This window comes from Podarcis gaigeae (genome assembly GCF_964106915.1).
Source record: "Podarcis gaigeae genome assembly, chromosome: 18".
NCBI classification, from domain to species: domain Eukaryota; kingdom Metazoa; phylum Chordata; class Lepidosauria; order Squamata; family Lacertidae; genus Podarcis; species Podarcis gaigeae.
In genome coordinates, this window is record NC_139696.1 from 10,021,722 (window position 1) to 10,035,964 (window position 14,243).

The 14,243-nt window shown below is 49.3% G+C and overlaps 1 protein-coding gene and 1 long non-coding RNA gene across 2 annotated transcripts in view; one reads left to right on the forward strand and one right to left on the reverse strand.

Moving 5' to 3' along the window:
* Positions 1–13,530, reverse strand: part of USHBP1 (USH1 protein network component harmonin binding protein 1) — a 34,898-nt gene extending 21,368 nt beyond the window's left edge. Inside the window, exons 1-4 of the mRNA XM_083720860.1 lie at positions 13,206–13,530; positions 8,957–9,105; positions 7,954–8,075; positions 3,421–3,539 (exon numbers count right to left, since the gene is read on the reverse strand). Of these exons, the coding sequence (XP_083576986.1) occupies positions 3,421–3,539; positions 7,954–8,075; positions 8,957–9,105; positions 13,206–13,214 (399 nt within the window). The 5' untranslated portion in view covers positions 13,215–13,530. The remainder of the gene's footprint in view (positions 1–3,420; positions 3,540–7,953; positions 8,076–8,956; positions 9,106–13,205) is intronic.
* LOC310835911 overlaps positions 1–14,243 on the forward strand; it is a 155,597-nt gene that overhangs the window by 69,955 nt on the left and 71,399 nt on the right. The window contains exon 2 of the long non-coding RNA XR_014559788.1: positions 9,491–9,526. This is a non-coding gene — a long non-coding RNA (uncharacterized lncRNA). The remainder of the gene's footprint in view (positions 1–9,490; positions 9,527–14,243) is intronic.

Consider the following 14,243-nt stretch of genomic DNA (forward strand, 5'->3'; position numbering starts at 1 on the left):
AATAATATTCTTTGTACCCCACCCATCTGGCTGGGTTTCCCCAGCCACTCTGGGCGGCTTCCAACATAGATTAAAAATACATTAAAATGCCACACATTTAAAACATCTAAGTGTCAGGTAGTTTATCTCTTTGACATCCACAGGGCGGGTGCCACCACCGAGAAGGCCCTCTGCCTGGTTCCCTGTAACCTCACTTCTCACAGTGAGGGAACCGCCAAAAGGCCCTCAGAGATGGACCTCAGCGTCCGGGCAGAATGATGGGGGTGGAGACGCTCCTTCAGGTATACAGGACCGAGGCCATTTAGGGCTTTCAAGGTCAGCACCAACACTTTGAACTGTGCTCGGAAACGTAGAATGCAGCATAGAACCCCCTGCAATGCAGGAATCTCAGCTAAAGCATCCCTGACAGTTGGCCCTCCAACCTCTGCTTAAAAACCTCTAAGGAACGAGAACCCACCGCCTCCTTTCCACGGTAGAAAAGCTCTTACTTCAGAAAGTTCTTCCATGTGTTTGGTCATAATCTCCTTTCTTTGTCACTTGAAGACATGGGTGCGAGTCCTACCCTCCGGAGCAGGAGAAAACTAGCTTGTTCCCTCCTAAATTTGGCAGCCCTTGAGATATTTGAAGATGGCTCTCCTATCTCCTCTCAGTCTCCTCTTTTCCAGGCTAAACATCCCCAATTCCCTCAACCGTTCCTCATCAGGCTTGGTTTCCAGACCAAGGAGCAGGAGGAGGAGGAGGAGGAGGAGGAGGAGGAGGAGAAGAAGAAGAAGAAGAAGAAGAAGAAGAAGAAGAAGAAGAAGAAGAAGAAGAAGAAGAAGGAGAAGTTGTTTTAGGTATACCCCGCCCTCCCCAGCCAAGACCGGGCCCAGAGCGGATAACACCAGGTATATAGACAATTGATTAAAATACAACTTAAAAACAAGATTAAAATACAACTTTAAAATGCAGCCTCATTTCAGTGGAAACTCAAATCAAATTTTTTTGGGGATGAAAACGTCAAATCTTCACCAAGGCCAACTATCCAGACTGAGAAGTCCCCAAATAGGAGTTCCATCACAGAAGGAGAAAGGAAAAAGGAAAGAGGGGGAGTGGATCAAGTTGACTCCAAGCCAAAGACCAGGCAGAACAACTCTGTCTTACAGGCCCTGCGGAAAGAGATCAGATCCTGCAGGGCCCTGGACTCATGAGACAGAGCGTTCCACCGGGCCGGGGCCAATGTTGAAAAGGCCCTGGCTCTGGTTGAGGCTAATCTGACTTCCTTAAGGCCTGGGACCTCTAGGGTCTTGCTATTTATGGACCTTAAGGTCCTCCGCGGAGCAGACCAGGCGAGGCAGTCCCATAGGTACAAGGGTCCTAGGCCACGAGGGTCCTTAGGCAGGAAAAACCAGCTTCACCAGTACATGTGAAAAGTATCTAGGGGTCTTGGTGGCAGCGGTGGAGGAAACTGCTCGGGCGCCCGGGGTGGTGCGCCCAGGGGTGGGGTGAACTACCCATAGGGGTGGAGCAAGGGCAGGGCGCACTGTGGGTCCTCCAGAATCTGCCTGCCTCCTCTCATTCAGCTGCCCTACAGCTGGGAGGGGGGGAGGCAGCAGGCGGACCCTTTGGGCAACGTGGAGCCTGTCCCAGGAGAAACACGTGGCTCGGGCAAGCTGCAGGCCCCACAGTGAATGCCACCCAACATTTTGTCACCCCCCTCAGTGGTGACACCCGGGGCAGACCACACCCACCGCACCCCCCTTCCTCCACCCCTGCTTGGTGGACCACAAGCTTAACATGAGCTCACCATGTGATGCAGCAGCAAAAATGGCTAACGCTATTCTTGGTTGCATCCACAGAAGTCTAGTGTCCGGATCAAGGGAAGTCATGGTCTCACTCTGTTCTGCCTTGTGCAGACCACACCTGGAAGATGGTGTCCAGTTCTGGGCACCACAATTTAAGAAGAATGTTGACTTTGACTCTCACGGGTTAGAAGATGGTGCCTGAAGCAAGTCTCCAGTTAGCCTCAGCAGAGTGAGTAGGAGTTTTAAAAAATAATAAGGGCGAAAGATAGACTCCCGGAAAACAAGCAGATAAGGACTTTGGGAGTTGCCGGACGGCATTTTAAACATCCTCCCTTCCTTTGAGGCTCTTCTAAAGCCCTTTGAAATCCCGCTGAAGCCACCCAAAACGGCTGGACGGCAACTCAAGATAGTCCCCTGCCTTTGGCCGCCGCCCCTGAAACCCAGCCAAAGCTATTCTTCTGCCTAGAGACACCAAAGAACCTTGGATGTTTGCCTGAGATTTATGGTGGAGTGAAGCGAGGTAGTTTAAAGTCTGCAAGCAGCCATAGAGAAGTAACTTTGCTAAGTCTGACCAGCTTGTTGAATCAACATATGGATTAATTATACAGCCCCAGGGGGAAGTAAGCCTTTAATGTTCCATTTCTTGAAATTTGGATTCCTAGTTATATCTGGTAAAGTGAGAGATTTTACTTTATTGGGCTCCATGATCACTGCAGATGGTGACAGCAGCCACAAAATTAAAAGACGCCTGCTTCTTGGGAGGAAGGCGATGGCAAACCTAGACAGCATCTTAAAAAGCAGAGACATCACTTTGCCGACAAAGATCCATGTAGTTAAAGTTATGGTTTTCCCAGTAGTGATGTATGGAAGTGAGAGCTGGACCATAAAGAAGGCTGATCGCCGAAGAATGGATGCTTTTGAATTCTGGTGCTGGAGGAGACTCTGGAGAGTCCCATGGACTGCAAGAAGATCAAACCTCTCCATTCTGAAGGAAATCAGCCCTGAGTGCTCACTGGAAGGACAGATCCTGAAGCTGAGGCTCCAATACTTTGGCCACCTCATGAGAAGAGAAGACTCCCTGGAAAAGACCCTGATGTTGGGAAAGATGGAGGGCACAAGGAGAAGGGGACGACAGAGGATGAGATGGTTGGACAGTGTTCTCGAAGCTACCAGCATGAGTTTGACCCAACTGCGGGAGGCAGTGGAAAACAGGAGTGCCTGGCGTGCTCTGGTCCAGGGGGTCACGAAGAGTCGGACACGACTAAACGACTAAACAACAACAATTGATTTGTTTATATCTGAACTGAGAGTATCAGAACTGTTGACAAGCAAGCCCAGGTTGCAGCTGCAGAGAGTCTCCAAAACTGGATGGCACTGACTTCGGTCCTGTAGACTCAAGGCCACCACACTTGCAGATACCGGTAATTGATTTCTGCAAACTGCTGACAAATAACCATAATTATTATGGTACTGACTAGAAAGAACTTCCAATATCCTTTCAACCCCCTCGGGGATACCAAACAGGTGCTGGCCTTTGGCGATTCCCTCCCACCCCTCCCCTGGAAGAGAATGTGGACCCCTCAGGCGGGCAAACGGCCCCTGCCCCCAGGAGGAGGAGGAATGTGGCTTTGCCAACCTTCGTGGGCTCCAGGCAACCTTCCAGCTCAGCCTTGGCGCTGGGGAGGCGGCTTCGGTGTGCAAAGACGATGTTCTCCAGAGACGTGACGGCCTTGTGGACATCGAGGAAGAGGTCACCTGGAAAAGATACGGGAGGAGGGAATGGGTGTTTAAAAATAATAAAAAGTATTCTTTTTCCAATTATATTTTACTAAGTTTTAACATTTTTACCGTATGCAGCCAGAACGCAATTTCGTATTTTCTCTTGTTTTTATCGAATTTCCACCCTGTTTTCCATGGAATTGTTGTTTCTTCCCCTTCTCCCTTCCATCTATCAAATCATTTTATTTATTTTTTGTTTGTATTGTTTTATTGGTTTTGTTTGTTTGTTTAAGTTGTTATTTTGTTCTTAGGGGGAGGGGTCAGGGCTGCCGGGGAGTGGGCCGCAGCCCACAAAATGGCTGGGGCATGTTCCACAGGGGGGGATGCACTGGGACAACCGATCTCAGTGATCACGGGTAGGAGGAGGAGTTACGCTAAGACTAGACCATGTCATTACAGAGCGGGCAGGTTTAGTCGTTATCTGAGGACTATTCCTGCCTCCGGGTCTGGTCCTGACCGGATGGATACTAGAATCAGCAAGGGATACCCACATGACCTGAAGGTGCTGCTGTGCAATGCCAGGTCAATGATTCATAAGACCACTGCCATCCATGACTTGATCATGGATGGAGGACTTGACCTGGCATGTGTAACAGAGACTTGGTTGGATGAAGCAGATGGGCCTGTCCTTGCCGCTGCTTGTCCACCAGGTTTCTCTTACGCACAGCAACCCAGGTCATGTGGGCGGGGAGGGGGAGTTGCAGTGATTTTTAGAAAGTCATTAGTTTGCACCAGGCGTCCTATTGGGAAGACCCAGTTTTCTGAGTGCATGTTCTGGAAGTTGGGCAATAGGGGCAGTACAGGATTCCTTTTGGTGTACTGACCTCCCCGCTGCACCAAGGATTCCCTGCCCAAGCTGCTTCAGGTCGTGGCGGATGTTCTCCTGGAGACGCCTAGCTTGGTCGTCCTAGGGGATTTTAACATCCATGCCGACACGACCTTACAAGGGGCAGCTCGGGACTTCGTGGAAAGCATGGCCTCCATGGGGCTGTCCCTGAATAAGTCTGGCCCAACCCATAGCCACGGACATGCCTTGGACCTGGTGTTTACCTCTATGGATGTTGGTGATCTGACACTAAGTAAAAGCGAAACGAAAGAAGTGCCATGGTCAGATCACTTCCTGGTGCAACTGGACATCTCTGCGACCCATCCCCTCTGCAGGGAGGTGGGACCAATTCGGATGGTCCGCCCCCGCTACTTAATGGATCCAAATGGTTTCCAGAGAGAGGTAGGGGATGCTTTATCCCACGTTGATGGCCTTTCAGCTGATTCCCTGGTGGCCCGCTGGAATGCGGAGTTAACCAGGGCTATTGACTGTTTGGCTCCGAAGCGCCCTCTCCGATTGCATGGAGCCCGGAGAGCCCCGTGGTTTTCCACGAATCTGAGGGCAATGAAACAATCGTTGAGACGGCTAGAGCGCCGGTGGCGGATAACTCATTCCGAATCTGACCGGACACAGGTTAGAGCTCAACGTCGAGCCTACCAAGTGGCGATAGCGACGGCGAAGAAGAATTTCTTCACCGCCTCTATTGCATCTGCAGAAAACAGCAGCAGGAGACTTTTTCAGGTGGTTCACAATTTAGCAGAACCACCTGCAACATTGGGGCCCAGTACGGGCCACATGTTCTCCTGCAATGATTTTGCAAAGTTTTTTGCAGATAAAATCGCTCAGATTCGGGAAGAAGTAGACTCCACCGTGGGAGCAGGGCCGGGGCGGGAGAGTGCTAAAGTTCTGTCTAGTCAAGTTGAATGGGATCAATTCCAATCTGTTACCTCCGAGGATGTGGACAGGCTGCTTGGACGAGTGAAACCAACCACCTGTCTCCTGGATCCTTGCCCATCCTGGCTTATAAAAGCTAGCCGGGAAGGACTGGGCGATGGGCTTCGTGGGGTGGTGAATGCTTTCCTCCGTGAGGGAGCCTTCCCAGACCCACTGAAAGAGGCGGTTATTAAACCGCTTCTTAAAAAACCATCTTTAGATGCGGCCACGATGGCCAACTATCGCCCAGTCTCAAACCTTCCATTCTTGGGAAAGGTGATTGAGCGAGTGGTTGCTGAAAAACTCCAGGCACTCCTGGAAGAAGCGGACCATTTGGATCCCTTCCAGTCGGGATTCAGGCCTCATCATGGGACTGAAACTGCCTTAGTCTCACTGGTTGATGATCTCCGGCGGGCTAGGGACAAAGGTGAGAGCTGTTTCCTAGTTCTGCTGGATCTCTCAGCGGCGTTTGATACCATCGACCATAACATCCTTCTGGACCGTCATGAGGGGCTGGGAGCTGGGGGCACTGTCCTACAGTGGTTCCGCTCCTTCCTCCTGGGCCGTGTTCAGAAAGTGGTGGTGGGGGATGAGTGTTCAGACCCCTGGGCTCTCACTTGTGGGGTGCCTCAGGGTTCTGTCCTCTCCCCCATGCTTTTCAACATTTACATGCAGCCTCTGGGAGAGATCATCAGGAGGTTTGGGCTGGGTGTTCATCAGTATGCAGATGATACCCAGCTCTACCTCTCTTTTAAATCAGAACCAGTGAAGGCGGTGAAGGTCCTGTGTGAGTGTCTGGAAGCGGTTGGAGGATGGATGGCGGCTAACAGATTGAGGTTGAATCCTGACAAGACAGAAGTACTGTTTTTGGGGGACAGGAGGCGGGCAGGTATGGAGGATTCCCTGGTCCTGAATGGGGTAACTGTGCCCCTGAAGGACCAGGTGCGCAACCTGGGAGTCATTTTGGACTCACAGCTGTCCATGGAGGCACAGGTCAAATCTGTGTCCAGGGCAGCTGTTTACCAGCACCATCTGGTACGTAGGCTGAGACCCTATCTGCCTGCGGACTGTCTCACCAGAGTGGTGCATGCTCTGGTTATCTCCCGCTTGGACTACTGCAATGCGCTCTACCTGGGGCTACCTTTGAAGGTGACTCGGAAACTACAACTAATCCAGAATGCGGCAGCTAGACTGGTGACTGGGAGCGGCCGCCGAGACCATATAACACCGGTCTTGAAAAACCTACATTGGCTCCCAGTATGTTTCCGAGCACAATTCAAAGTGTTGGTGCTGACCTTTAAAGCCCTAAACGGCCTCGGTCCAGTATACCTGAAGGAGCGTCTCCACCCCCATCATTCTGCCCGGACACTGAGGTCCAGCGCCGAGGGCCTTCTGGCGGTTCCCTCATTGCGAGAAGCAAAGCTACAGGGAACCAGGCAGAGGGCCTTCTCGGTAGTGGCGCCCACCCTGTGGAACGCCCTTCCAGCAGATGTCAAAGCGATAAACAACTACCTGACATTCAGAAGACATCTTAAGGCAGCCCTGTTCAGGGAAGTTTTTAATGTGTGATATTTTACTGTATCTTTGGTCTCTGTGGAAGCCGCCCAGAGTGGCTGGGGAGACCCAGCCAGATGGGCGGGGTATAAATAATAAATTATTATTATTATTATTATTATAGCCACAATATTATACTCTAATCGCTTCTGCTGCTCCAAGCTCAAATCCTGCTCTTGAATTCATCATACTATAATATTTATTTAAGTAGCCTGAGAAAAGGCATCCATTCTTCCTCTTTTTTAATTTTAATTTTTATTGGAATTTTATTTACAACATAAAATAACCCCCCCAGGGCATTCTCAGTGGTGGCTCCTCAGGCCTAGAATGCCAGCCCTGCCAAGGGAGATACCTCGGCACAAATGCCATCTCCTTTTTGGACCCACATCCAGTTCAGATTCATCAGTCCTGGTGAATTGCATGGTGAGAAGAGGAAGGAAAAAGTTGAAGCTTTACTTCCTCCCTCCTGGAAGTAAGGGGGCGTGACCAAGCTGCGTCTAGGAACAGACCTCTCTAGTCTTAACCCCTTCTTGCACTAAAGGTAAAGGGACCCCTGACCATTAGGTCCAGTCATGACGGACTCTGGGGTTGCAGTGCTCATCTCGCTTTACTGGCCAAGGGAGCAGGTGTACAGCTTCCGGGTCATGTGGCCAGCAGGACTAAGCCGCTTCTGGCGAACCAGAGCAGCGCACGGAAACACCTTTTACCTTCCCGCCAGAGCGGTACCTATTTATCTACTTGCACTTTGACGTGCTTTTGAACTGCTAGGTTGGCAGGAGCAGGGACTGAGCAACGGGAGCTCACCCCATTGTGGGGATTCGAACCGCCGACCTTCTGATTGGCAAGTCCTAGGCTCTGTGGTTTAACCCACAGCGCCACCTGCATCCCTGCACTAACTAGTACTCGACCACAATTACGTTTGACTGCAATCTCCTACCATCTCTAGGCTGAGGAACGGCTCCCTCCTTAAACCCCAGGGTGAGCTCAGCTTTTCATTCAAGAACGAGGAGGAGAAGGAACCTGCTTTGGTCTTTGGAGGAAAGACCACCGCCCTGCACATACTCAGCAAAACCTTACCTCTTTCAGGATGAGCTGTCGGAGGAGGCAGGGCTGCTGCTGGATTTGGGAACGGCAGAGAGCATCGTGGGAGACTTGCCGTGTACTCAGAGCACAGGTCAGAACACAGGTCGTCGTCCTCCCTGCAAAGAAAGACGTTTCAGTCCAGATCCAACCAAAAAAATAAATAAAAACCCTCTGTTCTTGCTCTTACTACCCCCCTCCTATTCTAGAAAAGGTCTAATGTCAACATTTCATGGACCAGAGAACACGTGGGGTCCCTTCCATCTCTACAATTCTGTGATTCTAGGTTAGTGGCCATCACTGCCTCATGGGGCAAGGAGTTCCACAGATTCCCAACAACTGATATTCAGAAGCATTGCTGCCTCAACATAGCAGCCATGAGTAGCCTGGAGTGGAGAATCCTTTTTAAGGCAGGGGGCTTTTGTGCCAAAGAGAATTATTGCCCCCCGTACCCCGATTTATGATAATACAATAATCTTTATTGTCATTGTCCCATACAGAACAAGGAAATTGAAAAATCTACATAAAACATTCAAAACCCAACAAGCCTGCTATCCCAGCCTGGTTAGCCCCCTAAAAACTCTGGTACCCCATAATTAAATACAATATACTCCCATAGAGACTACCTTACACTGCGTTTAAAACCAAAATCACATTTGGGTAGAAACTGTTTCTCAGGCAGCTAGTCCTAGTCTCTATAGCCCTGTACTTTCTTCCAGAAGGCAGAAGCTGAAAGAGATCATTTCCGGGGTGCGCACTGTCCTGCGCTATCTCTGTAGTTTTCTTATGGCACCTGGAAGCGTAGATTTGATCCAAGGTGGGAAGAGTGCACCCAATTATTCTCTCCGCAGCCTTTACAACCCTGGACAGCGTTGTTTTTCCCCTGGCCGTGCAGCTCCCAAACCGCACACACAGACCATAAGTTAATGCACTCTCCACAGTACAATGGTAAAATGCCATCAACAGGTCCTTTGAGAGATTGTTTTTCCGGAGAACTTACCCGGCCTTGCTCTGCTGCAGGTTCTCAATTCGGCCCTGGAGACTGGCAATGGTGACCAACAGCCCTGTGATATGCTCTTCGTAGCGGAGGATTGCTCCTTCGTCAGGCGCATCACCCCCAAACCTCTCGCCTGCAGGGTCTTCGTCCCCCTGGCTCCCAGAAGGCAGGGACGCGAGCAAAATCAGAAAGGATATTGTCAGTGCTGTTGTGGGATGGAGCAGTGACGGGCTGCAATTCAACAGGTGCAGCCCACACTTATCCAGAAAGGCCCGTGCATATAATGGGGGAGATCCTTCCCTTGTAAGTCTATTATTACAAGAGCTTAAGACTGACAAGGCAGCGTGGTGCAGTGGTTAGAGTGGTTCTCAAAGGCTGCAGTGCGCCACCCCGGTGTGGCAGGAGAGGATAGCAAATTTGGAAGGAAGATTCAAGGACGATCAAAGATGTGGGGTGTGAAACACAAGAGCAGTCAAGTACAACATTCCTAGAGTGAACATGTTTATACCTGGAGAGGAATGTTTGTCCAGCCAGCAGGTTCAAAAGCACGTCAAAGTGCAAGTAGATAACTAGGTACCGCTCCAGCGGGAAGGTAAACGGCGTTTCCGTGCACTGCTCTGGTTTGACAGAAGCGGCTTAGTCCTGCTGGCCACATGACCCGGAAGCTGTATGCTGGCCGTGACTGGACCTAACGGTCAGGGGTCCTTTACTTTTTTTTAAGGTAGTCTCTATGGGAGTGTAGTGTATTTAATTATGGGGTATCAGTTTTTAGGGGGCTAACCAGGCTGGGATAGCTGGGATAGCAGGCTTGTTGGTTTTTGAATGTCTGATGTAGAATTTTTCAATGTCATTGTTCTGGATGGGACAATGACAATAAAGATTATCGTATTGTATCGTATCGAATGCTGGTTGCCCTGGATCAAGTCTGTACGCTTTGTCAAATGAATGAAGCCACATGGTTTTAACTGGATTTTAAACCCGTGTGCAATTCATGGTCACGGTGTCGCATTTTGTCGTGCAGTTATCTCCCTTGGTGTGTAGTGCAAACCGCTATTCGGAATATTGCTTTTTATGTAAAATTAATGAAAGTTAGAAAGATGCTGGAATGAACTTACATGGTCTTAGCAGAAAGGTTATAAAGAATTAAGTTAAAATGGATTGTTAATGGGTTAAAGTGTAAAATTTAAGGTTAAATTGCGTTAAGATAAATTATGGAACAAAATCTGAGAAAGAGGGAAAGGACTTGCTGAAACAAATATGAATTAAGAATACAAAAAGGGGGGCACGAGGAAGTCATGGAAACAAGTAAATGAAAGATAAAGATATGAAAATACTGGGTGTTAGTGTTTTTAAATGTTATTGTTTAGCTGTATTGTTTTTGGGTTTTCTCTTTTTCCCCCTTCTTTTTAGTATTGTATTTTCCTTTATTTTTGAAGTATTGTAATTTTTTTATTATTATTCTCTGTTCTTTTTTGTAATTGTTAAACTTTAATAAATATCTTTTTAAAAAGAAAAAAGGAATATTGCTTTTTATGGGGCAGGGGTGAGTTTGTGATCCAGAACAGGAGGAGCAGCACAACGGACTGACCCTTCGCAAGCCGGCGTCAGGTCAATTGCAGACCTTAGTCGGGATCAGCGATCTTTTGTGGTGAGCTAAGGAGCTTTCATGCGCGAGAGAGATTTTGTAGGGACAAGTAAGTCCATTGTTCCCGTGGAAAACAGGAAAGGGAGACTTGCATCCTGCTGGCCAAGGCTTCCTGTCTTGAAACGCTTCCTATTTAAGTGCATTAAAAAGAAAGAAAAGGAGATGGATTGTCGTCAGTTCCCTGAGCAGGTGGGGTCCGGCAAGGACAGACCCTCCTACATTTCTCCGATGAAAATAGGGACATCCTATTCAATAATAATAATAACAAAAAAATTCCTTCCAGTAGCACCTTAAAGACCAACTAAGTTAGTTCTTGGTATGAGCTTTCGTGTGCATGCACACTTCTTCAGATACACTGAAACAGAAGTCACCAGACCCTTCTATATAGTGAGAAGGTGGGGAGGGGTATTACTCAGAAGGGTGGTGGGAATGGGTGATTGGCAGGTAGCTGTGATGAGCCTGTTGACGACTCTTAACGACTGCAATAGGTCTTACAGGAAAAAGCAAGGGGTGAGAAGGTGAAAAATGGCTTTGTCATGTATAATGAAGCCATATAGAAGGGTCTGGAAACTTCTGTTTCAGTGTATCTGAAGAAGTGTGCATGCACACGAAAGCTCATACCAAGAACTAACTTAGTTGGTCTTTAAGGTGCTACTGGAAGGAATTTTTTTGTTTTGACTATGGCAGACCAACACGGCTACCTATCTGTAGTAATAATAATAATAATAGTAATTTTATTATTTAAACCCTGCCCCTCTGACTGGGTTTCCCTAGCTGCTCTGGGTGGCTCCCTATATATATAAAACAAAACATTCAACATTGAAAAACTTCCCTATGCAGAGCTGCCTTCAGATGTCTTCTAAAGGTTGTCTAGTGAGTTATTTCCTTGGTTCGGCGGTCGCATACCCTCCAACATTTCTTTGATGAAAATAGGGACGTCCTAAGGAAAAGCGGGGGATGCAGGTGGTGCTATAGGTTAAACCACAGAGCCTTGGGCTTTCCAATCAGAAGGTTGGCGGTTCGAATCCCCGCGACGGGGTGAGCTCCCGTCGTTCAGTCCCTGCTCCTGCCAACCTAGCAGTTTCAAAGCACATCAAAGTGCAAGTACATAAATAGGTACCACTCTGGCGGGAAGGTAAACGGCATTTCCGTGCGCTGCTCTGGTTCGCCAGAAGCGGCTTCGTCATGCTGGCCACATGACCCGGAAGCTGTACTCCGGCTCCCTCGGCCAATAAAGCGAGATGAGCGCCGCAACCCCAGAGTCGGTCACGACTGGACTTAATGGTCAGGGGTCCCTTTACCTTTTAAGGAAAAGCGGGATATTCCAGGACCAACTCAGAAACCGGGACAGGTTCTGTAAATGCGGGGTTATCCCTGGAAAATAAGGACCAATGGAGGGTCTGAGACAGACCGTTGCAATGAGCAGACATGGCAAAAAAAAAAACCCAAGGCCCCTGGTTGTTTCGGTGGGTCTACTCCCAAGTAGTTGGGATTGTTCCTTGCTTGGACAGGAAGGGAAGCGACAGAGGAAGTTCCGGAGAGTGGTAGTGGCAGGAGGAAGGGGCTGAGAAGACTCAGGACCCCCACCACCCCAAAAAACAATAATAATACAGTGTTTCCTCGGGTTGGTTGCACTGTGGGTTAAACCACAGAGTCTAGGACTTGCTGATCAGAAGGTCGGCGGTTTGAATCCCCGTGATGGGGTAAGCTCCCGTTGCTCAGTCCCTGCTCCTGCCAACATAGCAGTTTGAAAGCACGTCAAAGTGCAAGTAGATAAATAGGTACCACTCTGGCGGGAAGGTAAACGGCATTTCCGTGCGCTGCTCTGGCTCTCCAGAAGCGGCTTAGTCATGCTGGCCACATGACCTGGAAGTTGTACGGCGGCTCCCTCGGCCAATAAAGCGAGATGAGCGCCGCAACCCTAGAGTTGGCCACGACTGGACCTAATGGTCAGGGGTCCATTTACCTTTACCTCAGGTTAAGAACTTAACTCATTCCGGAGGTCCGTTCTTAACCTGAAACTGTTCTTAACCTGAAGCACCACTTTAGCTAATGGGGCCTCCTGCTGCTGCCGCGCCGCTGGAGCACGATTTCTGTTCTCATCCTGAAGCAAAGTTCTTAACCCCAGGTACTATTTCTGGGTTAGCGGAGTCTGTAACCTGAAACGTCTGTAACCTGAAGCATATGTAACCTGAGGTACCACAGTAATAATAATAATAATAATAATAATAATAATAATAATAATAATAATAATAATAATAAATTATTTATACCCTGCCCATCTGGCTGGGCTTCCCCAGCCACTCTGGGCGGCTTCCAACACAATATTAAAAAACAATAGTTATTACATTAAATACATTAAAAGCTTCCCTAAACAGGGCTGCCTTCTGGGATGTCTTCTAAGTTGTTCTCTTTAACATCTGGTGGGAGGGCGTTCCACAGGGTGGGCGCCACCACCGAGAAGGCCCTCTGCCTGGTTCCCTGTAACTTGGCTTCTCGCAGTGAGGGAACCGCCAGAAGGCCCTCGGCGCTGGACCTTAGTGTCTGAGCAGAACGAAGGGGGTGGAGACGCTCCTTCAGATATAAAACAAAACCGTCTGCACTCACCTTGTCCATTAAAGCTTCTCCTGCCCTCTGGCTAAACTGGAGGGTGGCAAGAGAGAAACAGTCTGCTCTCTGCAGGTCCAGCCGGAATGGCAGGCAGCCGTCCTTTCCTGTTTCAAAACTCCAAACAGCCTGGACATGTTTCCTGTCCTCAGCGAGAGGGAGGAGTTGAGCTGGGAGCAGCAGGAGGAAAGTTCCTCTCCCTCTGCTCCAGCCTCAAACTGGCGTGTGGCGAATGGAAAAACAACAACCAGGGGTGGCACGCAACCCAGCCCTGTTCAGAGCAAACGCGTGGCAATGAATGGACCTAAGGCTGCTTCTATGGTTGGCATCGGCATATTTTCCTGTCTTGCTAGATCAGGGGTGAGGAATCTCAGCTTCAAGGGTCAAATGTAACCCTCCAGGCCTCTCGATCTGGACCTGTGTCACAGGCAGGTTGGGCGCAGAGGAACGGCAGTAGGAACTAATAAGACGCACCAGACCACAAGACGCACCTAGTTTTTGGAGGAGGAAAACAAGAAGAAAAATATTCTGAATCTCAGAAGCCAGAACAGCAAGAGGGATCGCTGCGCAGCGAAAGCAGCAATCCCTCTTGCTGTTCTGGCTTCTGTGATAGCTGTGCAGCCTGCATTCGCTCCATAAGACGCACACACATTTCCCCTTACTTTTTAGGAGGGAAAAAGTGAGTCTTATAGAGCAAAAAATACTGTAGCTGGGGGACCCCCAAGTGAAGAAGGCTCAGAGCCCAGGGAGGGGTGGAGGGAGAAGACTGGGAGGAAGGGAGTGTTGCAAGCTGAAAAGGTAACAGGGCTTAGTGAGTGGGGGGAGTTTGTGGCAGAGAGCAGCTCAGATTCAGAGGTAGGGGAGAGGGGGCAAGAAACAGAGATGGGTCAGTGGGTGTCTTCCTCTCCTGCTACGATAAGCTCCCCTCCCTGCTGATCTACCAGAACCAGAAGAGGGCTGAAAAGGACAGAGGAGAGGTTGGCTGCATGCAGGCATAGTCTCCGATTGCTTGGGGGAAAACCTCCATGTAAATGTCCA